The sequence below is a fragment of the Ahaetulla prasina genome, chromosome 2 (assembly GCF_028640845.1).
Source record: "Ahaetulla prasina isolate Xishuangbanna chromosome 2, ASM2864084v1, whole genome shotgun sequence".
In the NCBI taxonomy this organism is placed as follows: domain Eukaryota; kingdom Metazoa; phylum Chordata; class Lepidosauria; order Squamata; family Colubridae; genus Ahaetulla; species Ahaetulla prasina.
In genome coordinates, this window is record NC_080540.1 from 143863269 (window position 1) to 143888236 (window position 24968).

General features: G+C 40.3%; 2 protein-coding genes across 12 annotated transcripts in view; one reads left to right on the plus strand and one right to left on the minus strand.

The window, feature by feature from the left end:
- Window positions 1–20135, plus strand: part of WIPI1 (WD repeat domain, phosphoinositide interacting 1) — a 45574-nt gene extending 25439 nt beyond the window's left edge. The window contains exons 5-13 of the mRNA XM_058170418.1: window positions 2437–2534; window positions 3517–3609; window positions 7645–7715; window positions 9461–9568; window positions 11382–11546; window positions 11823–11930; window positions 13760–13881; window positions 14369–14469; window positions 19407–20135. Of these exons, the coding sequence (XP_058026401.1) occupies window positions 2437–2534; window positions 3517–3609; window positions 7645–7715; window positions 9461–9568; window positions 11382–11546; window positions 11823–11930; window positions 13760–13881; window positions 14369–14469; window positions 19407–19454 (914 nt within the window). The 3' untranslated portion in view covers window positions 19455–20135. The remainder of the gene's footprint in view (window positions 1–2436; window positions 2535–3516; window positions 3610–7644; window positions 7716–9460; window positions 9569–11381; window positions 11547–11822; window positions 11931–13759; window positions 13882–14368; window positions 14470–19406) is intronic.
- ARSG (arylsulfatase G) overlaps window positions 1–24968 on the minus strand; it is a 157195-nt gene that overhangs the window by 21331 nt on the left and 110896 nt on the right. For 6 of the 11 annotated variants that reach the window (XM_058170398.1, XM_058170393.1, XM_058170394.1 and 3 more), the window contains one exon: window positions 20268–21130. The exons of 3 other annotated variants lie outside the window; for them this stretch is intronic. In XM_058170398.1, the coding sequence (XP_058026381.1) occupies window positions 20829–21130 (302 nt within the window). In that variant the 3' untranslated portion in view covers window positions 20268–20828. Of the gene's footprint in view, window positions 1–20267; window positions 21131–24968 lie in introns of those variants that run through there. 2 more of the 11 variants (XM_058170410.1, XM_058170404.1) reach the window with 2 other exon arrangements.

Consider the following 24968-nt stretch of genomic DNA (forward strand, 5'->3'; position numbering starts at 1 on the left):
TGGACTATTATGACATTTGCAAATATCAATGGTTTTGTATTTATGGTGTTAAGTTTGCCTGTAGGCCAGGAAGGGACTTTATAGGATGGAGAAAAAGTAAAGTATGGGAATGAAAGACTTAAGGAGCCTTAATGGAGCAGGTTTGTGAATCTTTAGTTTTGTCTTTCCAGCCCAGCAGTTGCCCAAGGATTCTTGGAGTTGTGGGTCCAACACATGGAGCAAGTTGGAGAGGCCTGATCTGTGCAGAGTAGGCTTTTCTCTGCTTTCTGACACTTTCTGAATCTTCAACTGGATTATCTGTGTGTGCTGCAGAATCATCCCTCATTTGCTAGAATCAGTAGCTAGCGTGGAATTATGCTCACTGCTGAAACAAGCAGAACGATCGGGTCAAGTGGGTTGCAGAAGATGGGGATACTGGATGCAGTAAGGTTTTTGTGTGTGAAAAAGAGTGAAGGTGCACAAAATGGAAAACGGGTTTTGTTTTGAGCTTAACGCAACAGCCAAACAGAGAACATTCCGTTGGAACAAAGCATGGAACAATTTCAGCATTGTGCGTTCCCTTGCGACAAATCCCAAATCCCCAGGCCCAACCGGACAAAGCCCAGCTAGCATTTATAAATACATCTGAACAAAAAGGGCCTTTGGATGGTCATCACCACACCTATTGTTTTCTGGTAATTTTGTGTGTTTTTATTGGCTTTTATGATTTTTTTATACTTTATGGTGTAAACTGCTGGAAATTGACTTTTGAGTTCCGCAACTTATTAAATTGATTAAATAAATAAAAGCCATCAGGCATACAACTTTTGCTCAATAAAAATAATAATGAAAATGGTATTTTATATTTCATTTGGCAACCTATTTGGGTGGGGGGGGGTGGAGGGGGGGCTCAATAGACAGCTCAAATTGGCAAATACATCTTTGCAATGAAGTGTGTTTTGAACTGCATCAGTGGTGCACAAGAGTGTGAGCTTAAAGGACAAACGAGTCCACAATCAGGAGGGCACAAGAGCGTGCATTGGATTTCTCCCCAAATAGGTGCCCCTCAACAGTCAAGACTGAACCCAATATGTGGGAGCAGAGTGGAAAACGGGTGAATATGGTATCATGCCATTTGGTTTTGTAGTTTTAATGGAAGTGCCCAATGCGCTTTCAGATATTCTGAACTTAAAACAGGTGTTTTGAGCTTAAAATAGGCCTGTTTTAGGCTGAGACATTTCCAGAATAGGCATTTCAAACTCAGAACAGATTATTTTGAATAAATGGAGTCTTTTGCATGTAAATAATTGTGAACAAGGATTTTTGAATGTCACTAGGAAACGATTTAATGAAACAAGCAATTCTGCGGTATTGGAAAGATAGGATCTGTAAGTGGTTAATAATTTTTTCAAGGAATCCAAGAGGATCTTTGAAAAGAGATACAATTAGTGACCCCTAATTTGACCTCCTTTTTTATTGAAATGGCTTTGGGGTTTTGCTTTAAACAAAATACAAAGTGACTTGGAAAGTTGTCTATGGAGATTCTCGACTATCCAGGTCATGGTTGTGACCTGAAAAAGCAGCTTGGTTGAGAAGCAAAACATTTTCAAAGAAAAAACCCAAGAAAATCCATCTCTCTTTTGAAAAAAAAACACCTTTGGCCCGACTTAGAAAGTTAGAACAACTTTGGAAATATAAGCAAGATACTGAAGAATTCTAAACAGTTATGACAAGAAATCCAATGATGGGATTTTGAAAAGTATACAAAGATTTTGAATCAATGAAGATCCTTTGTTATCGCTAATATGATACACATTTTAATTCGCCTTCATAAAGTGATAAAAATAAGGAAACAAATGGGAATAATGCTGAATATAGTGTTTGATTGGTGGGTATCTCTTTACATAGTTGATAACCATTATGCAATAAATCTTAAAATTGCTGTCCTATAGTTTTGGAACAATTTCTGTTTTTTGCTTCTGCTTTCTACTCTTTCTGCTTAGAGTGCCTGCTGATCTTTTTCCGGTATAGTAACAAAAGCACTCAGATCCAAGTGAATTCATTCTTTGCCTACGCACATTCTTTTGCTGTGCCTGTTGTGCGTCAGACCATGAAACTAGCTTCGCCAGCAATTCCCAGGAGGATTCCATTGGTATCTCCCCGATGATCTCTGAAACTCAATGGCCACATAAAGGAAAAGCCATCCAGTTTAAGGGTGGATATGTGACGGGGGAAATCAATCCCAATGTCACATTTGCTGGGCAGTTTCTGAATGGAACTATACCATCTGCTACCTGTAGATGTCACAAGAGTCCAGACGGTTTTTGTCCAGAATGCTTATTGTTGCCAGAACTGGTCCAGCACAGGTTAGGTTTCTCCAGGAGAAGCCCTGCCATTGCCTATGAACCTCCTTGCTTCTGTTATCCCTGCGCTTCATGCTATTTCTTCTCTTGGCAGGTTTATGTGCACTTTCCATCAACCATTCCAACTCCTACGTGGCATATCCTGGTAGTCCTGTTGTTGGCGAGATTGTGTTGTATGATGGAAACCTTTTGGTAGGTGCAAACATGAATCACAAATATATTCTGGGGCACAGATTTGGTAACTCTGGCTTGAGAGTAGAATTTAAATGAGGTAGGAGCATTACACTTGTAGCATACAGCATATGCTTAGGGCTGGGCAGAAAGTTGTTTTTATTTTGACGCTCTGGAATCCATTTGGGATTTTTTTCCTTTATTTTTATTGTTTGCTGCCATTATTTTCCGAACTGTTTCCCCAACCCTCCTTCCTATCCCCTGTTGAATAATCACATTTGTTGTTCCAACTTAGTGTGAGTCCTATCATGAACATGATTAATTCAAAGTGGAGGGATGCAAGAAAGAGAAAATGTATTTTGTTATGTGCATGGAATAAACACTACCATGGGGGGGGGGGGATTCAGCTAAATTTGGTTGACTTGTCCCCTGTTCTTCTGTAGTTAGAATCATGTAGTAGTCCAGGGTTTTGCCAAAGCAGATCTCAAATAGATCTTGCAAGATGAGTAGAGCAAGACTGATTTACCTTACTCTCCTCTCCTCTAGTTACTGTGAACCAGCCCCCACCTATTGATTATCCCAATGCCTGCCTTCTCCTTCCCTTCATTGCTGCCACCATACTTCAATTCAAGATCATTTAAAAGTCCAAGTCTATGTTGGCCTTCCCCTCATTGACCCAATACTACTTTCCTTTCCTTGCTGTTACATGCTGCTGGCAGCTCCACTGTTTCTTCACTGACTCCCTCCTTGGATTCCCTCCAAATTATGCCTGGACCACTTACATATCTTCAGTGCAAGACTGATGGAATATATACATGTTAGACCTGGGCATCCAAACCTGGATGTTTTATACATAATTCCACGCATCGTACATTTTGCATGTACCTATATCATAATGTTAGATAGGCAATGTATTTTTTATTTCAATGTATTTTTTTACTTCAGGGGGATGAAATGTATTTTAATTATTATAGCCATATTTTATTTCCCCCCTGCTTAACAGAGAGATGTTTGTTCTATTTCTGCCCATGAAGGGCCCCTCGCAGCCTTGGCTTTCAACTCTACAGGGTCAAAACTAGCAAGTGCTTCTGAAAAGGTAAGTCAGCAGTGTGATGGGAGACTGACAAATAGACCTTGGGTTTTCTCAGAGGAAGTGAACTAAAAAAGATGAGTATTTGGATTATCATTTGATTCTGTTGGGTATCTTTTATCCCCCTCTAGTAAAAGCTCTATTGGGAACCTCCGAGAGATCACTATTTATTTATTTATTTATTTATTTTATTTTATTTTTATACCGCCCTTCTCCCGAAGGACTCAGGGCGGTGTACAGGCATAATAAAACCGACAATACAATATACAGGTTTAAAATACGATTTAAAAAACTTATTAAATTAGCCCAGTAATTAAAATTTACCATACTAAAACCCCGTTTAAAATTAATAAATTTAACATTAAAATCCCAATTTAAGCCAGCCCCGAGCGGATAAAAAGATGAGTCTTGAGTTCGCGACGAAATGTCTGAAGGTCAGGTATTTGGCGTAAACCGGGGAAGCTCGTTCCAGAGTGTGGGAGCCCCACAGAAGGCCCTTCCTGGGGGCCGCCAGCCGACATTGTTTGGCGGGCGGCACCTGAGAAGTCCCTCTCTGTGGGGCGTGCGGGTCGGTGGGAGGCGTGTGGTAACAGCAGGCGGTCCCGTAAGTACCCAGGTCCTAAGCCATGGGCGCTTTAAAGGTCATAACCAACACCTTAAAGTGCACCGGAAGGCCACAGGCAGCCAGTGCAGTCTGCGCAGGAGGCGGTGTTACATGGGAGCTCAGTAGCTCCCTCTATAACCAGCGCAGCTGCATTCTGGACTAACTGAAGCCTCCGGCGCACTTCAAGGGAGCCCCATGTAGAGAGCATTACAGTAATCAGCGAGAGGTAGCAGGCGCATGAGTGACTGTGCATAAGGCAGTTTCTGAATGGAACTATACCATCTGCTACCTGTAGATGTCACAAGAGTCCAGACGGTTTTTGTCCAGAATGCTTATTGTTGCCAGAACTGGTCCAGCACAGGTTAGGTTTCTCCAGGAGAAGCCCTGCCATTGCCTATGAACCTCCTTGCTTCTGTTATCCCTGTGCTTCATGCTATTTCTTCTCTTGGCAGGTTTATGTGCACTTTCCATCAACCATTCCAACTCCTACGTGGCATATCCTGGTAGTCCTGTTGTTGGCGAGATTGTGTTGTATGATGGAAACCTTTTGGTAGGTGCAAACATGAATCACAAATATATTCTGGGGCACAGATTTGGTAACTCTGGCTTGAGAGTAGAATTTAAATGAGGTAGGAGCATTACACTTGTAGCATACAGCATATGCTTAGGGCTGGGCAGAAAGTTGTTTTTATTTTGACGCTCTGGAATCCATTTGGGATTTTTTTCCTTTATTTTTATTGTTTGCTGCCATTATTTTCCGAACTGTTTCCCCAACCCTCCTTCCTATCCCCTGTTGAATAATCACATTTGTTGTTCCAACTTAGTGTGAGTCCTATCATGAACATGATTAATTCAAAGTGGAGGGATGCAAGAAAGAGAAAATGTATTTTGTTAGGTGCATGGAACAAACACTACCATGGGGGGGAATCAGCTAAATTTGGTTGACTTGTCCCCTGTTCTTCTGTAGTTAGAATCATGTAGTAGTCCAGGGTTTTGCCAAAGCAGATCTCAAATAGATCTTGCAAGATGAGTAGAGCAAGACTGATTTACCTTACTCTCCTCTCCTCTAGTTACTGTGAACCAGCCCCCACCTATTGATTATCCCAATGCCTGCCTTCTCCTTCCCTTCATTGCTGCCACCGTACTTCAATTCAAGATCACTTAAAAGTCCAAGTCTATGTTGGCCTTCCCCTCATTGACCCAATACTACTTTCCTTTCCCTGCTGTTACATGCTGCTGGCAGCTCCACTGTTTCTTCACCGACTCCCTCCTTAGATTCCCTCCAAATTATGCCTGGGCCACTTACATATCTTCAGTGCAAGACTGATGGAATATATACATGTTAGACCTGGGCATCCAAACCTGGATGTTTTATACATAATTCCACGCATCGTACATTTTGCATGTACCTATATCATAATGTTAGATAGGCAATGTATTTTTTATTTCAATGTATTTTTTTACTTCAGGGGGATGAAATGTATTTTAATTATTATAGCCATATTTTATTTTCCCCCTGCTTAACAGAGAGATGTTTGTTCTATTTCTGCCCATGAAGGGCCCCTCGCAGCCTTGGCTTTCAACTCTACAGGGTCAAAACTAGCAAGTGCTTCTGAAAAGGTAAGTCAGCAGTGTGATGGGAGACTGACAAATAGACCTTGGGTTTTCTCAGAGGAAGTGAACTAAAAAAGATGAGTATTTGGATTATCATTTGATTCTGTTGGGTATCTTTTATCCCCTGTAGTAAAAGCTCTATTGGGAACTGCCGAGAGATCACTATAAAGATGGGTAGCTGTATACATGCTTTACATCAATAAAATTTCATTTAGTTTTTTTCTCTCTGTCTTGTTTTCCCTTCAGCCTAGGACAAAAATTTATTCATTCATTTAGGGGTTCCCCCTGCTCCATTAATTCTTTTAGTTTTTTTTCTCTCCCCGTATCATTTGGTTTTTTTGTTTTTTATTTAGTTTTTTATTTCATTTAGTTGTTTCTCTCTTAGGTTAATGCTGTCTTGCTTTACCTTCAGCATAGGACAAAAATGTGGTCTAGTGCTCTATATTTTCAATTTGATATCTTAATTAAATCTGATAACCTTTATGACCATGACTTGAACACACATCTGTGTAACAGTCCTATTCATTTGGAGTGCTTGGTCATTCAGGAGGCTGTTTAGAACCCAGAGGAGTGAAAAAAAAAATTGATGAAAAAGTTTTCATCAAACAAATTTTTGATAAATAGCATGGAAACAGTCTAGAATTGTTTAGCTTGAAGGGCCTATAAAGACCACACTTTCCAACTTTCTGCTCAGTGTGGGAATTCAGATTTAAAGCATCCATAAAGAGGTTAAGAGATACATTAAATGCATCTCTTGACCGATGAAGAAAGAATCTTATCACCTTTCCGAGAAATTAATTTCATTGTTGAACTATCCTTAGGAGTAAAATAGTCTAACATTTGACTGAAATCTGCTTTCCTCTAACTTCATTCCAGCATTCAGGAATAAGAGCAATGTTGACCTTTCAGTTATTTGAAGGCTGCTATCAGAGTAGATAGAGTTAAACATACTATATAACTCATTATTTACAGAAAATAGCTCTAGGTCATACATTTAGAAATAGGTTGAACCTGTATCTTTTAGGAACAAATCCCATAGAGACCAGGAGTCCTTGTTCTAAGACAGCATGTAATGATCCAATTAGTAGCCACCCAACCTAGGCAAACATATTGCTTAATCCTAAACGGTATTTCCTCAGATGTAAACTCTAGAAGCAACAGCTTTCTAATAATGTTCTGTGGCATTAGCTGAAAGTAAATCATCCATTCATTTTGTGTTTACTTAGGATGGACTTTGCTCTGATACCTATCTATAATTGTTCCTAGGATAACTTTAAAAATAATTATTATTAGATCCTACCAAGAAACTTACAAATTAGAAAATGGGACAGGTGGAGAGATGGAGATGGCTAGCAAGAAGGAGGAGGAAAAGGGCAGAGAAAACACAATTCTGTGGAATAAGATCCTCTCCTTTTCTGGCACTGAGGACTGTTTAATTTATTCTACCTTGCTGAACAGTAAGTGGGCAACCTTGTGGTTTGCATGTACCTTAGTTCTGTGGCTCTCCAGTTTCACATTATTGAAATTGGTGCATTTTGTGTTAAAAAGCAACAAAATGGCTGCATTGAGCATCTGTTAGCTTTAACCCACCTATTTCATAATCATTAAAAAAAACCCACCTCCATGATCTTAAAGTGGCTCTAATCTGGCAGAATCTCTACTAGCCTCTCTGATGACACAACTTTTCTGTGCCCCTTGCTAACAAAATGGTTATCTACCCAAGGTCGAAAGGAAGGTAGCGCCTCCTCTCCAAAAGCAAAATGCTGCTATTTCTTCCCGCCTGATTGCCTCTTCACTTTCGTATCTTATATCTTTCCTTTCAGGGAACCGTCTTTCGTGTTTTTTCCATCCCTGAAGGACAAAAGCTCTATGAATTCAGGAGAGGAATGAAGAGGTTGGTCTGCTGCTCTTATGTCATTATTTCACTTGAAATAACAGGTTATTTATTGGATTTGGAGGCTGCCTAATCCAAAAAATATTCCGGGCAACTTCCTTGATTGATAAGTGCCATCAAGTCATTTTTGATTTCTAGTTACCACACAGATTTCTCCGTGGTGATCTATCCCTAATCTGTTTTTCAAGCGGGCAGCTTAGAATATTTAAAAACATATACAAGTAGTCCTCGGCTCGCAACCTTTCAAAATTGTAAGAAGCACTGAAAAAAGGGACTTATGACCATTTTTCACAGTTAACAACCGTTGCAGCATCCCTATGGTCACATGATCAAAATCCGGCTGGACTCACTGTATTTTGGACCAACTGTAGCCTCCAAATTGTTTTCAAGGGCAGCCATTTGTAGGGTACATTGTAGTAGTCCCAGCCGCAGGATGATTAGGTCATAAGCGACCATCTGAAGAGCCTTCTGATCAAGGAAAGGGTATAGCTAGCATACAAGGTGAACCTGTGCAGAACTCACCTGGTCACAGCTCCCATCTGCTCTTCAAGCTATAGCTATGGGTCCAGGTGGGCATGCTAGTTTCAAATGGGAAATGCAATGGTGAAAACAGCCCATACCCAGCAATCCAGTTACAGCCATTCAGTCTTGAGCTAAAGATTTTCCTCATCATCAGATTTGAGCAGCCTTCATACCCTGAGTCAATACATTGACAGATTTACCTGCAGAATCCAGGGCTCACCCAGTAGTTTCGTGTGGATGTTAAAGAGGTAGAGTGAGAGCATCAAACTCTCAAGCAACCCACAAGCGAGAGACAGCAGGTCCTTCTGTCAAACGGAGTGGAACCAATCACCGAACAAGAAGGAAAACTACTGCAGCATATGAGCGCTACGTGGGGCTACCTTTAAGAATCAGCCAGAAGCTTCAGATGGTACAGAATGCAGCTGCACAGGTTGTAAAACGGTGTCAGCTACTCAGCGCGTGTAACGTCACTGCTTTGATTGCCAGTGATTTTTCTAGTTATTTGCAATTCATTGTGCTGGTTGTCATCCCACATGGCTTTAGAGGGTTACCTGAGGGGGTCCCCTTCTTCTAGTTGTTTCCATCTTTTCAATCTGGTCCAACAGGATGGGCAGGATGGGCATGTTCCAGGTCCTGTCAGCCAAAAAAATGTTGGTTGGCAGGGACCAGGGGATGTTCCTTTTCTCCTGTAGCTCCTGCCTTTTAGAAGACCTTCTGTCCTAAGATTAGAATGGCCCCAACCTGCTGATCTTCTGGAAGGCCTTCAAAAGAAAACTTTTCAGTGATACATTATATATTATTTTTCTTACTCTAAAGTAGTAAAACTTTGGGGTATTCTTATGCAGAAGCACCCACAGAATTAAAAATACAGGGAAACTGGATGTTTGATTTGCTAGAAGTCTATCCTGCCTTTCAACCAAGAGGTCAGGGTAATTTATATAGTGCACATTCCTCCTATTTTCTCTGCAACAATAATCCTGTGACATCGGTTTAATTGTGCGAGATTGGTCCAATCTCATCCAAGAAACACCCACAGCTAAGAATGGATTAGAATCTGGCTGCTGCGCTCCTAGCCAATCAATTCTTCAGAGATGTTCTCATGAGACTTTTTAAAAATGTATTTCCGTTTTAGGAGAACCTCTGCGGCTTGCTTATTTGGACCAGTCTATTAACTTTTCCTATTCCATTGAAGTTGTCTAGGTTCTTTCTTCCCTTTACTTTAGGTACGTGAACATCAGCTCCCTTGTGTTTAGCATGGATTCCCAGTTCTTGTGTGCCTCAAGCAATACTGAGACAGTGCATATTTTTAAGTTGGAGCATCTCACCGACAGGTGGGTAGCAAAATGATGCTGCATGTGCCACTGAAAACTGAGCTGTAGCAAGGGAAGTCTCTCTTGAGAGGTTCTTGTAGATGGTAGATGGAAGCTGAGAAAAATAATCCTCACCAGGCCTAGATCTGCTCAAAGACAACCCAGGGTTTGCTTATTGGGAGAATTACTTCAGTAATCTCTCCTGATCAGCTACAGTTGTTTTTCTACATGGATCACTCAAGCTTTGATTTGGCAGCAAGTTTGACCATCTCTGAAAATCTGTTAGCAGAGTGGAAAACTTGTTCAGATCCAAGTTATTGCCAATTGATTGCAGGATTTGGGTTTTGGGTGGTTACTATATATCCGTGATGGTGAACCTATGGCACACGTGCCACAGGTGGCACACATAGCGATATCAATGGGCACGCGAGCTCAGCCCAGAGTTCCTCACAAAGCTGGCTGAGGAACTCTGGGAGTTGAAGTCCACAAGTCTTAAAAGAGCCAAGTTTGCAGATCCCTGGCCTAGCTTACCTCAAAAATAGATTACCATGACAAGCTCTGAACCACATTGTCTTGAGCTTGCAATATCCAGAGGTGAATGCCACAACAACGTCCTTTTTGGGCTCCTTCCAGCCTACTGTTAAGCTGGGTTGAAGGTTTGGGTATTAATATGCAAACCCCAAACCATTCAGGATTTATTCTAGCTCTTGCTGATGCCTGCACAAACTAGGCACGGCGTGGAGATAGCCAGCTGGCAACTTGAAGGTAGGTTCTTCACAGCAGTGGCAGTTCGATTTACTTTTATATTATTTGGTTTTGTTATTTTTGTAAATTACTCGAGGCAGTGATCATATCTAATATTCCTTCCTCCAATATCTCTACAACAACACTTCTCCTGCGAAGGACTTCCTTTCAATAGTACTTCAGTGCTGGAATAAAGTGGGTGCTTTTTAAAATGCCCTCTTTTATGTTGGCTTTTCTTAGACTGATCTTTCAGTAGATTGCTTTGATGGAAGTCTCTGTCCCCACTGAGATATTCGGGATTCATCCTGTGATGGCTTTAAAGGAGGAAATTCAAGCTTTGTGCCTACCACAAAACTGTTTTGTGCCACCTCTGAGTGCTTGGTGAGAAAGGGGTTTGCTTAGGCCAGGGGTGTCAAACTCAAGGCCCGGGGGCCAGATCCGGCTCTCAGGATACTTAGATCTGGCCCGCAGGGCAGCCCTGGAAACAGCAAAGGCCTGGCCGGTGGTGCTTCTGCCAGTGAAAACAGTGCAACCCTCCTGAGCTCCGTTTTCACTGGCAGAGGGTCACAGGAGGCTGTGACAGTCGAAAACAGAGCTTGGGAGCCTGTTTCCGCTGGCAGAGTGCTCAGGCCACCACGGGCGCCCCCCAACGAGTGATGTTGAGCTAACCATGCCCACCCTGGCCCCCTGAGGTCAAACAACTCTGATGCGCCCCTCAATGAAACAAGAGTTTGACACCCCTGGTTTAGGCATACAGTGTTACATTAAACCGTGACACATAATTAAACAGCTGATGCAAATGTCAATAATATTTTAACTTTAGATTTGTTGCTGTTATTTACATAACGCCATCCACCTCTATTGCATTTCATTAATGATAAGGGTTTTATTCCTGTGTTAGGAACATCTGAGGGTCCCCATCTCTGAAGTGGTGAAGTGAAAGGGAAACAGGGAAGTCTGATGAGGAGGAAGGAGAGATAATGACATTATCTGCTTTAGGTTTTTTTGGAAATGAAGACCCTTGTTGTTATTATATCCTACGGATGTTCCTGGAGTAGAATGTTATAGTCTGGCATTTTGTTTGTCTTAGTCGTCCAGAAGAACCTCCCTCCTGGAGTGGATACATGGGCAAGATGTTCATGGCTGCCACCAACTACCTCCCTTCTCAAGTATCCGGCATGATGAGCCAAGACCGGGCCTTTGCTACCGTGCGCCTGAACTTCTCTGGACAAAGGAACATCTGTGTGCTCTCGACGTATGTAAACTGGGCTACAGCAATTAAACAGGATTGCCTTCCTTTTGTGTCTCTAGGTTTTTTTACCCCTGTGTATATTTCCTACTATTAATTAAAAATACTGTAGTAATTGTTGGACTCTAAAATCAGAGAAATAGACAAAATTTGGCTGCCAAATCTCTCCCATAAGCATCTTCACCTTACAAATCCATTTTCCAGGAAAACTAGTGTGGGCAATTAGATGGTACAGCCTATTTAGAGGTCGTTTCAGCTACATTCCTGTACATTTTTTATTAGGATCCAAAAGTTGCCTCGGCTCTTAGTTACAACATCTGGTGGACATCTTTACATCTACAACCTGGATCCCCAAGATGGCGGAGAATGTGTTTTAATCAAGAAGCACAGGTAACAGCTTATTTCAAGTATTCAAAGAAAATGTAGAGAAAATAAAGAAGAAAATGTAGGATAATTTAAAAGGGATTGTGTACACTATATACATATAACAGATTTCCCTTGGCAGGAGTTTCCTTTGTTTAGAAGACAGGATGTTAAGGAGAGAAATCATGTTTTGAATGTGTAACAATCTTTTCATAATGATCATTCACCAAAAATATGTACAGTTATGCTGGAGGCATGTAAAAGTGAAAGAGAAGCGAAGTGAGCATTATCAGATGATAGTACTGAATGCTGCTGTAGGATACAAAAAGTCCACAGGCCATCACTCAGAGAAACAGAATTCTATATAGCAAGAAAAGTCCCTTCAGTTATATTCTGATAAAACAGGGGTGTCAAAGTCAAGGCCTACGAGCCAGATCCGGCCTGCGGGTGGCTTAGATCTGGCTTGGGGGCCACCCTGGAAATAGCAAAGGACTGGCCCGTGATGCCTCTGCCAGTGAAAACGGAGCCCTCCCATGTGGCCCTCCTGTGCTGTTTTCACTGTCAGAGGCCTGCAGGAGGATCCCCTTATCCCCTCCTGGGCCACCACAGGTGCCCCCCCCGACACAAGTGATGTTGAGCTGGCCACGCCCACCTGGCCGCCTGAGGTCGAACACAACTCTGATCCGGCCCTTAGTGAAATCGAGTTTGACACCTCTGTGATAGAACAAGACAGCTCCAAAGTGCAGCCCAAGGGAAGCCCATGCCGAAGGGAAAATGAATGCAGCAAAGGAACCATAAGACCACTTGCAGGGAGATAAATAGGGTGAAGATGTAGAAACATGTAGGCCTAATTTGTACTATACTTTTTTTTTAATTTTAGTAACAGTTGAAGTTGAAAATATGTCCCTTACATGTCATCAACAATGCAAAGTGCTGGCCTGGAACTGAAGTATTCTAGAAATTAACTTAACTGTTAAATTAACTCTTACGCTTAACTCTTACACTTCTGTGGCATAGATTGCAGCTGTGATCTATTCTGGCAGAGCCACCTGATTTAGATGCTAATCAGCGCTCCAGCTCTGCCTGGCGATGAGTGCGTTCATATTGTGTACAAGATGAACCTGCAAAACTTTATTTTGTCCTTGGCTGACTTGTTGCTTGTAGTTTAAAATTGTTCTCTGGGGATATTGTGTTGTGTGATGCTTTTAGGATTTAGTTGAAGGACCCAAGGATAGGTTAAGATTTAGGTTAAAAGTACATAGAAGAGATGCTGTTTTCTATTTAAACAAATACATCTTGCCATTATGTCTGTTGTAGTCTTGATCCTCTTCAGATGTCTTGGCCATAACTTTACGTCAGTATAAATACCTTTCCCAAAGGTGTTTTTCAAAAGGTGGGGAAAGGAAGGATTTATATTCTTTGCATTCCTTCCATTCCAAATCCTTCCATTCCAAATCCTTCAGTCATAACTGAAGCAGCGTCTTGGATGAGAAGCGAAATGTCTTCAAAGAAAAAAAACCAAGAAAGTTCAGTTGCCTTTTAGAAAGGCACCTTTGGGATAACCATGACCTGGATGACTGAGGATCTCCATAGACATGAACCTTTTCCCTTCTTGTCTCCCAAACATCTTTGACGCACTCAAGCTGCAACTGTGTTCTGCATAAAAGCATTATAGTATTTCTGTCCATTTGACTTGCCAAACAAGGCACCCGATGGGCCGGAGATGGCACAAAAACTCCATCTCTGTTAAGTCGAGCTTATGAAACAAATAACAGTACAATCAGTTGTTGAAGTTACTGGGTAATGACTAGCCTTTATTTCAAACCCCTTCCTCTCCCTGGCCCACATTCTTTTAGCTTGCTTGACTGGGTAAAGCCAGAAGAGAACAAAGAAAACGATCTTCTGTCTCCAGCAACTCAAACCTATGCTGCTACTGTAGCTAGACAGACTTCAGTGCCTTCCCCTTCTATGATGCCAGGTCAGTACCAGATGTACAGCAAACTGCGGGTTGCTCGTTTTAATGACGTCAGAATTGTTCACAGCTACGTATTTGGGAGTTTCCCTTGTGTCATTTTAAAAATATTTTTTATGAAAATATGTATAATGCCTTACTTAACACCTTTGGCACTTTCCTATACTGTAGAAAATGCTTGTATTATTGGAATTTTCTGAAATTTCTGTTCACAAAACGTTGGAAGGTTGATTCACAGACTTAGCAAATCCCTTGATACCTCTGGGAATGTCTGTGTATTATTTGCACATGAATGTGTGAATGGACAGGATTTTTACAGTGAAGTCCTAATTGTGATGTTTCAGCTGTGACAGTTGAATGACAGGTACAGACCACCACTTGATGCTCTCTAGCCATCCAGTAATTTACGTGGAATGAGTGGTGCCTGTGTAAAAATCATTCTATAAGATTCAGTTTGAAGGCTTTTAAGCTAAGTTGTCTTCTTACATTGCAGGTTACTCGGAAGATGGGGGAGCCCTTCGAGGAGAGATAATACCTGAGCATGAATTTGCTACTGGGCCAGTATGTCTGGATGATGAAAATGAATTTCCACCTGTGAGCATTAGGAGTACTTAAAACAGCATTGTGAAATTTGTGCTGAGAAGAAAAGCTTAAATCTTTTCTTCCGAGCAATCTGTCCCTTCCTCTCCTGCTTGGTAGCCATCTCTGTTCCACTTCTAAAATAACTTGGGGATGTGTGACTCGCACCATGGGCTTTTGGAGCAAGGCCTTCTACAAACCTATTTTCCAAGTATATTTGTAATAGTGAATCCAAATTACACCAGACTGTGGGCTGCCAGGTAAAAGGGAGGGCTGGGTTCCATGCCTTTTGAAGTTCAACCATGTAGCAGTGTCATGTACTTCTAGGCCACGTTTGGCTTCCTTACAAAATTATCCTCCCAAGATAAAGTGTAGTTCAGATCTGAGCGCACGGTTTGGATGGGCAGAGCAACTCTTCACACACTTGCTGCTTTACAAGTGGCTCGAAACAAGACCAGAAGAGAAACTTACAAAGGTCTGCTGTCTCAAAAATGTGAAAGGAAGGGTTGTATTTCCCATTTAACTCCTCTACCTTTATTTTCTCCATCCCGTGTTACTTTGTTTAGTGTCTGAAGGTTTTCTGAAGCTTTGCATGCCTCCTTGCCCTGCCCTTTCTCCATAGATGTTTGTAGCGAGATCAGGGAAAAGGGACCACCAGCGTCATTTTGTGTGGAGTTGCAGTGGTCAGGGGGATTTACTGCCCTGCCTGGGCTACTAGAGACAGAGGCTATCTATTTCTGAGGGAGATGAGAGGTTAAGAAATCCGAAATACAGATCAGTAAATAAAATGTCAGGAACACAAGGCAAAAAGAGACGGAGCAGCCATCCCAGCAGAGGCCTGAATTCACCGAGCTTCTCCGTCTCTGTTGATGCAGGTGCATTGTCCAAAATCTAATTGGGGGAAAAGGAAGAATAAGAGTTGTACTCACTTGACCTTTAAAAGGGAGGACTAAAACTTTTTTCATGGAGACATTTTTCAAATAGGCTATTTATATTTGCTGGAGTATTTCTTTCTTGTGGATGTCTTTTTTAATCTTGCCAGGCCTTTCAGTCAAGGCTTTCTTATTCCTAAGATTTAACAACCCCTTTTCTAAGATACGTAAGTTTCCTGAGAGTAGGGACTGCTTTAGCTTGTTCTTTATATGAGATGGAGGTGGCTGAAAAATCCCAAGTATAGAATAGGATCGTGGGGGAGCAGCCCTTCTAGAACTAGTGTTGCCCAAAGTTCTCCCAAGTGATCCCTTCTTTTTCAAGTGATTTTAATTAGAAGTAGCCAGGAAGTCCTGGGTAGCTCCATACTCAGCTTGCTTAGGAATCTGTCTTGCTTCTGCTGTTATTTATTCTCCTTTCTGCCCCTGCCTTGACCATCTCAACAGTTTGTTAAGGCCCTTAAACCTGGGAGGGAAAATCAGGATGTGGTATGCCACTCTATAATTTCTGAAAAGAGTGCTTCTCTCTAGGGCATCAGTTGGACCCAAAGATTTCCTCTTCAGATGTGCAAAGGGTACAGGTAGTCTTCGACGTATGACCAAGGTTGAGCCCAAAATTTCCATCACTAAGCGAGACAGTTGTTAAGTGAATTTTTTGCCCCATTTTATGAGCTTTCTTGTCATCGTTTTTAAATGAATCGCTGCAGTTAGTAGCATGTTGTTAAGTGAATCTGGCTTCCGCATTCATTTTGCTTGTCAGAAAGTCACAAAAGGTGATCAGATGACCCTGGGACACCGTCATAAAATACAAGCTGGTTGCCAAGCATCTGACTATGAGGATGTTGCAATGGTCGTAAGTGTGAAAAAAGGCCATTCAATTTTTTCAGTGCTGTTGTAACTTCGGTCACTAAACAAATGGCTGTAAGTCGAGGACTATCTGTAATGGCAAAGGTCATGTTTCTTTGCTCACTAGGCCTATGCATGGACATACCTGTATTTTCTATTAAAGCTACTTAAGCGGGAAATTATACTTAAAACTGGAGACCAAAGGCATTCAATTTGGGTATTTATTGCTGATTCTACAGGGAAGCCAGAGCTAAATATGTCCCTTCTACTTCTTAGTAGCTAAGCCAGTTTGGGATTCTGTTTGTTTTCACCTTTTTTAATTTTTCTAAAGGTAATCATGGCCGTGACCAGTATTCAGGAAAAAAGTATTATATTTAAAATGGATTTGTATTTTTCCAGTTTTTATTTCTTACACTAATACATGGGCATAGAAATTTACTGAGCTTTCAGAGCTATCCTATCTGGGCTGTAAAATTGTAGGATGGCTATTACATGACAGCAAGCTGATCCCGAAATCCATAATAGCTCTTTGCTGCCATGCAGTGGCCATTCACTCACATTTATCCAATTTTAATTAATGTATAGTATTTAGATTTTTGTTCTTCACTGTATAATTACTTTCTTTGTTGTGCTTGGTGCTAGTGTTGCAGTTTTTTAATATTATAAAATTATGAAATTTGTACCTTTAAACAAAACTCATCTAGTTGTAATCTAGATTTCTGCAGCCCAGATACAGTAGCTTTAATTAGCAATTGCTTTAATTGTGCTCAGTAATATTGTTCAGGTCATTAAGGAGCCTATTCCATTTGTTTTTAAGCATGTGTTTTATTTTACCTTTGGCTGCCACAAAAGAAGAGGGTGGATTACAGTTCTTTAGCATTTGTCATGCCTCTCAAATTATAGTAATTTGATTGGTAGACATGCTCTTATCCTTTGGTTTTTACTGTGCTACTTATGAACCACCCTTAATACAGTATAAAATCGTGGTAATCAAGTATCTTATTCATAGAATAAGTAAGCTATGAAAATGAAGAAATGAAAAGAAAGCAGCAAAGGAGGCAAATGTGATTGAAGTCCCCTTTTCTTTCTTTCTTTTCTTTGTCCCTATCTGAGTTTGCCATCTTTGCTCTTTTTTGTTTTACGTTGTTTTTTGTCTGTTTGAACTTTAAAAAAAAAACATTTTGTAAACCTCCCAGAGCTGATGCGAGGTAGATAACTTCTAAATTTAATAAATAGAAACATGGGACTTCAATAAACAGCCTCTTAAGACATCTCTGTGCTTCTTATCCAAGTTAATCCTACCTTTCATTTTGTAACACTTCAGCATCAAAACTTACAAGGTTTCTAAGTCCTGCTAGGTTTCTATCTCCAGAGCAGAAGCGATGAAGAAATTATTTACATTGGTTTCTCTCCCATTAATAGCTTCCCTCCTGAAATCAGAGATGGAAACCTTTCAAATTCAATATTTCTTAAGATGGGCCCTTATACATTCTAGGATGAAGGATTGCAGTCTACCCAATTTCAGTACAATTTGTTTTCTGGCCCATATACATTCCAGTTACAGTATTTTATAGGAGCCCTACCAGCAGAGAAGGAAGTATATATATCTAGGGTTTCGTTTTATTCTTAAGAAACATATATCAGTCCCGCCTTAGGCATGAAAGCCAGCTGGGGGGACTTTGGGCTTGTTAACTCTCTTAACCAAACCCAGCTCACAGAGTGGTTGCTGATGTGGGGGGGAAATAGGAGGAGGAAGGAATATTGTCCATATTTGGTATTTTGAGTTTATTTATAAAAACAAAAAGCGGGCTATAAACAGAAAAATAAGTAAGAGATGGATTACCTGTCCAACTCAAGTATGGAAATGTACTACTATCTACTATCACAAGTGACATTTTTGGCTATCTACTGTAAGTTCATCTGCCCAAAAATCCTAGCCTACGGCAGAGCTAGATGACAAGATCTAGCCAATCTGAGTTGATCTCAAAAAGCTAAAGCAGGGTCAGATGTGTACTTCTATTAAGAGGAGAGACCACCAAGAAATAACAGGATAGTTGACTAAACTGAAAACTAACTTTTTAAAAAAATCCTGGAAAAAATCCTGCCAAGACATGAGACCAAAGGGAGCTGAATTAATTTTACCATACCATACCCAAGATAGAATACATAATAATTATTAAGATTTGGCACACAGCCAGATTATTATAAATAATAATAAAAACAGTGCATACTATTACCAGAAATCCATAACCCACTAATATGCCACATTTCCTTATGTGCCTTATTTGTCTTTTATTGTGAACCAATACAATAAACATGTCATTACAGAGATGTTGGTATGTATCGTTCTCTACTCGGAATTGTTCTGGATATGATAAAAGTTGTCGCTTCTATGGAAAATGGGAACAATGATGGAAACTGTTAAGAAGCCTTGATCTACCTTTAAACATGAATGCTTTAAGACAGCCATCTCATTTTTGCTTGTGAAATAGTTAACAGGGCATGTTCAGCGTTCCACTATATTGCATAAGATGGGTAGCAGCAACAGTACCATATCCTCTTGCTGGTTGAGTGGTGACTTTGTAATGTCAGAACGTAAACTATGGGTTACTGCTAACAGGATCAAAAGCTGGTGAAGTAAAGCACCAACAGTATGACTTAAGATTTTGAAAAACAGAAGCATCAGGCACTTTTCAAAGAGCTGGGAAGGCTGGCTGTGTCTTAACAAGAACTCCCATTTGTTTTGTACTCTTAAGTGACAACTTCTCATGATGGCCTTTGGAGTGACAAACCTCACACGACAAATGTTCCTTTTAGCCAGTATGCTGAGCTGTTGCCTTACTTCTTTCTACATGTTTAAATAACCGAATCTTCAAGTTGATCCAGCGTATCCTAAGTTTGCAGTGAAGCAGATGCAGGAATCATTATTTAACCTAGGAATATATTTTGAATCTAGATCCCAACACACATTTATTTCTGAGACAGATTTTTTTCCCCTGTCATTTGAGGACAAAGCCCTAAGGGAGGCCCAGAAACCCATCAGCTTTGCCAAAAATGAAATGACTTCCATCTCCCTGCCGCTTCCCTCTGCATGCAGCTCAAGCCTTTTTTGCAGCACCCCATGCTCAACGGCACATGACATGGGAAAGTAAGGCCGTTCTGTTTTGATTTTGGTAGATAATCTTATGCCGTGGAAACCGGACGAGCAAAGTGAAGCGATCATGAGGAGAGGCAAACAACACAACACAGAGCGGCGGATGGGAGGTAGTTTGGAAAAACAAGGGGGAATGTAGAAGAACCCACAAATGTGGGGCAAAGCAGAGACGCTCCAGTGCTTTTCACACAGTATGTTTCTCTTTTCCTAGTTGACGTATTCTGCCCCTCTTTAGTGTCTTTTCTTAAAATGCTCTTATGGTTGGTATCAATGTACTGTATATGCGCATTGTTCTCAAGAACCACGGTATAAATGCATCTGATTGAAGCTGAATTTTATACTCCAGCTAGCTCTTTTCTTATTTATGTCATGTATAAATGTACCTATAAAAGAACCTACTGATTTATGTCTTTGTACAGTATACGCATGATAAATTTACCCATGCAGAATATTTTTGTAATTATTCTACTTGAATGAAAGGAAATCCCCAACTTTCAGAGTTGGAGGAATGCTGAAATATTTGTCAATAAAATCATCATGAGGTTAACAGGAGCTGTGTCTCCACTCATGTTCCTCCTTCTTTTGTAACCTGGGAAATAAATGCATACATAACCCCCATCATACACTTCCCTTTCAGGGAAGCAAAGTGCAGCAAAGGGGTAAGAAAAGCCTTGATACCAGTCCATATTAAGTTGTATGGATAAACTCTGCACTTGTAAATTCATGGCAACCTTTTTTACTTATACTACACAGTGGCAGCCTATTTCCCCAGCCTCAATCATTCTTTTCAGAGAAAATCAGACACAAATCAAGTTGAGAGCTCAACAATGAAAGCTGTTTTTTAAAAATCAAAATATATTATGAGCCTAAATGTAAAAAGAATATTATGTAAAAAGAATATTATGTAATATTGGCAAATGGTCGATACAATTAACCACATTGTATTATTGCAAAAGAATCACAACTCCCGTAATTGTTCGAATTTAACATTGTCTAACTTTGGATGACATTTGCTGCCTGGAATGCCAAACTTTCTCTGAGGTACTTGGATGATAATCTGGCTTTATGAAATGCACATGGCTTCTGTTAAAATATACCAATCTTAACAATATATTTCTTTCCTGCTTTTCCGTTATAATTTGTACTATTGTCTTATGCTCTGACATCCCCACTCCTGCTTTTCTGTAATACACAAAGACTACAAGGAGACATAACATTGTGATATTGGATTCTAGTTGAGCTGGACTTGAGCTGTACCAAATAACCGTCCAAACATTTTAGTCCCATATTTCAGTTATGAGTCAAGCTAAATTCTGTAGAAAGATGATGAGATAAATTATTATATAAAATCCAAACCTAGAACGTAGTAATTTTTGTAGCAGTTTTGTCCATATGACTTCTAGTTCTCCTGGGAGGATACAGATGGCTGCAAACTCGGAAGTTGTTTAACGTTTTTCCAAAGATAATTTAGGATAAGTCGATTCACATCTGCAGGCCAAGTGTTGGGGGTTGCAGCAGGGGATCACATCTGCATCATGAGAATAATCTGCTATAGAGGAATTATCTGATGCAATATCCTGAAGAAGATCCGTAAGGGCCTGATTTACCAATGGCAAGACAGAACGATACTCGGCACTGTGAATGTTCATCGGCTCTTGCTCTTGAATATCATGCTGCAAGTTAAAAATGAGAGGTGGCCGATGGTGTAATTCCTGACCAACGCTTCCATCACATGCTTTGGCACCACCTAGAAAGAGATAAATCGCCCAAGTTCTTTTAACTGCTATATTTTGGGGGCAGCTATTCTACATTATGAAAAAGAATTATCTGGGTGTACTACTGTGAGCTGAGCATAAGATAATCCTTGACGTATGACCACAATTCAGCTCAAGAATTTCCACTGCTGAGCGAGACAGCTGTCAAGTGAACTTTGTCCCCTTTTACAACCTTTCTTGCCACAGTTGTTAAGTGAATCATTGTTTGTTATAATAGTAACATGGTCATTGACTCTGGTTTCCCCACTGACTTTGTCAGAAGGTCACAAAAGGGGACCACGTGACCCCAGGACACTGCAACCATCATAAATATGAGCCAGTTGCCAAACGTCTGAATTTTGATCACATGACCACAGAGATGCTGCAAAATGTGTGAAAAATTATCTGAGTCACTTTTTCTAGTGCTGTTATAACTCTGAACGGTCACTAAACAAACTGTTGTAAATTGAGGATTACCTGTATAGTCCAGCCAAAGGGACTTAATCCAATGATGTTAGCAGAAGGAAAAGGAATGTAACTATTGTGATAGAATTCTTCAATTCTAGACTCAACAGCGAAATATATAAATACTATATAATATAAATACAATAGGTGCAGCCAAATTGCAACAGGATGTCATCCATGCATCATTATGTTGGGATTTTTGTCTTGTAGACTAGCAGTAAAACATGGAAGTATTCAAGTATTCAATCAAAATTGTAAGTTTTGTGAAGACCAATGCTTTAAATTAGTTATCTTTTGCAGTTTTTACTTGTATTTGGAAGTAAATCATTAAAAAAAATTGTTTCATATAATTCCTGGCTTTCAGGTTATTTGAACTGAATGGTGAAACAGAATTTTTTCCTCAAGCAAACAGGGTTGTCCGATGTGTCCACAGACTAATCCTTTCACTGGCACGTAGGACTGACATTCTTGAATCTAAACGACTTCCATTCAAAGCTACATGGAAAACTCTACAAATGTGAAACCAAATGCAAAGTCACAAAAAACAGGGTTTTTTTGGGGGGGGGGAGGGGAATAACCCAGTTTTGGAAATACTGAATGCAAACTGAGATGACCAACTTTCCCTGTTTTCATCATTGAAAATGAAGGCTAATGAATGTTAATATTATAAAGATGCAAAGGGCAAAGTTTGCATCTTTATAGGCAGCCCTTTCCCCAGGACTGCCTTGCACAAGAATAGCAGAATTCATCTCCTATTTCCCAGACAACTTTTCGAGCAACCCTAGTCGTAAATTATAATCCATTCTTTGCCAGTTGTTTTGCAAGAACAAGCAACTCACTATAAAACATGATTCACATGCAAAAACATTTCAGAAATTCAAGCCTGGAGGAAATTTGGATAATTTAACTTGAGGAATTGGGAAAGGGGAATTGTATCTTTCTGCTTTTTATGTACATTTGTGAAAAAGAAGGTTTTAAACTTACAGTGCAAACAAAACAAAGGAATAACTGGATTTCAAAACTGATCTGCACCATATATTGTGGTTTTTCAAACCTTTTCAATTCATAAAGAAAAAGCAGCATTATCTTTCAGATTAAATTTGGTGAACTTCTGCTCCTTTCATGTCAATTCACATTTATTTTCATTAATGTTTATATGCACACATATTTTTTAAAAAAATGATTTAAGTTTTTGTGCTTATTTTTAATTACAAATTGAATGAGTTATTAAAAGGAGGGGGTTAGTTTAAATCATAGGTGGAGAAGTATAAGCATTACAAAAGGGGATTTGATCTTGAAAAGTTGTGGAAATGCTGTTCTACTGCATAAAGAACATGGATAAATTATTAATGACTACAGATACCAATTATTATGGGTCGTAACAGGCAACAACATTTGCTTAATTAACTGCAGAGGAAATGGTAATGTATTATTTGAGATTTCAGAAGAGAGCTCACTAAAATACAAATATATAATTCATGCATACAGTGTTTCCCCGAAAATAAGGCCCTGTCTTATATTTTTTTGAACCCTGAAATAAGCGCTTGGTCTGATTGCCATGCGCTCAAAAGCCTGATTGGGCTTATTATCAGGGGATGTCTTATTTTGGGGGAAACGGTAGATACACATTACATTTCTGCATTCTAGTTTTCTGCATTTCTAGTCCTCATTCAACACACTTACCACAACTGAATCCAGAATTTTGGTCTTAAGTCATCACAGCATTAAGCAGGTCACCCATATGACCTGATTTGATTTCATGACTGTTTTAATGGTGGTTATAAAGCGTGTCATCATGGTCATTAATTGAACCACATGATCGTTAAATGAACCATGTGGTTAAGTGAATGCCTTCTCCTAAATGGGCATTTTTTGCTGGAAACCAGAAAAAAAAAGTTGCAAATCATGGTCACAGGACCCTGCAACCAGTTTTAATTTGAGCCAGTTATTAAGTGCTTGAAATGTAATTGTGGGGGTGGTGAAATGGCAGTAGTAACTTCAAGGATGAGTTGTAAGTAACTTTTTGGGGAGGTTACACTATTGTAAGCTTTCTTACTTTAAAAAATGATTACTTGTGGAACTATACAGGAATGGAAAAAGAGGTTTTTTTAATATGTTAAACTGTCTAGTTTGCTACCCAAACAATCCTGCAAAACTTAACATCATTTAGGAACATATCTCGATGGAGTCAGAAAAGCTGTTTTCCTTCCAGGCAACCAAAGATGATTGAATGCCTAACGTCCCTTGTTTCAACAACCTGTCCAGTGTAGACTTGACTGGTTTTGCAATCTGCACCATCACTCTAACTGCCTTGGATATAAATAAAGAACCAGCAGTTCAACGATTTTGTGCCATGTGTTTGGACTACATCTCCATCTTACTGGATTGATGGAGAGATCCAAAAAAGCGTATCGTATGGCATGCTATTTCTCATCCTAATCCTATTAATAAGCAGTGCTTCCCATGAGAACTTCTAGTATTGGCTGGGATGCCCACCACTGAAGTTGTGGAGTAAGGCCAAGATCCGGTTGGAGCCCTTTACAGTTTTCAAAGCATGTTGACCTTTACCATGGTACTTATTGGATGTATAGTCCAGACATTGTTGAAACTATAAGATAAGAAGCCACTGGGATCTAGTTCCAGCTTCTTCCCTATGCCCTATGCACAGTCACTCATGCTCTCGTTACCTCTCGTCTGGACTATTGCAATGCTCTCTACATGGGGCTCCCCTTGAAGAGCACCCGGAGCTCCAGCTAGTCCAGAAAGCGGCTGTGCGGGTTATTGAGGGAACCGTTCGGAGCTCCCATGTAACACCTTTCCTGCGCAGACTGCACTGGCTGCCTGTGGTCTTCCGGGTGCGCTTCAAGGTGTTAGTTACTACCTTTAAAGCGCTCCATGGCTTAGGACCGGGATACCTACGGGACCGTCTACTGCCAACGTCTATCTCCCAACGACTGGTGCGCTCCCACAGAGAGGGGCTCTTCAGGGTGCCGTCAGCCAAGCAATGTCGGCTGGCGGCCCCCAGGGGGAGGGCCTTCTCTGTGGGGGCTCCTACCCTATGGAGCGAGCTTCCCCCTGGACTCAGACAAATATCTGACCTTCGGACCTTCCGCCGCAAACTCAAAACCAGCTTATTTCGTCTTGCTGGACTCGCTTAAATTTTAAATTTTATATTATTAAATTGTATGGGTTTTTAAATTTTTTAGTAAATTTTAGTGGGAATATTTTTATCTATAAGTAGCCAAATTAAATAGATTTTTTAAGGGTTGTTTTTAGTTTTGTACTGTTGTTTTCTTTCTGTATTTTACTTGTGGCTGTACACCGCCCTGAGTCCTTTGGGAGAAGGGCGGTCTATAAATAAAAATA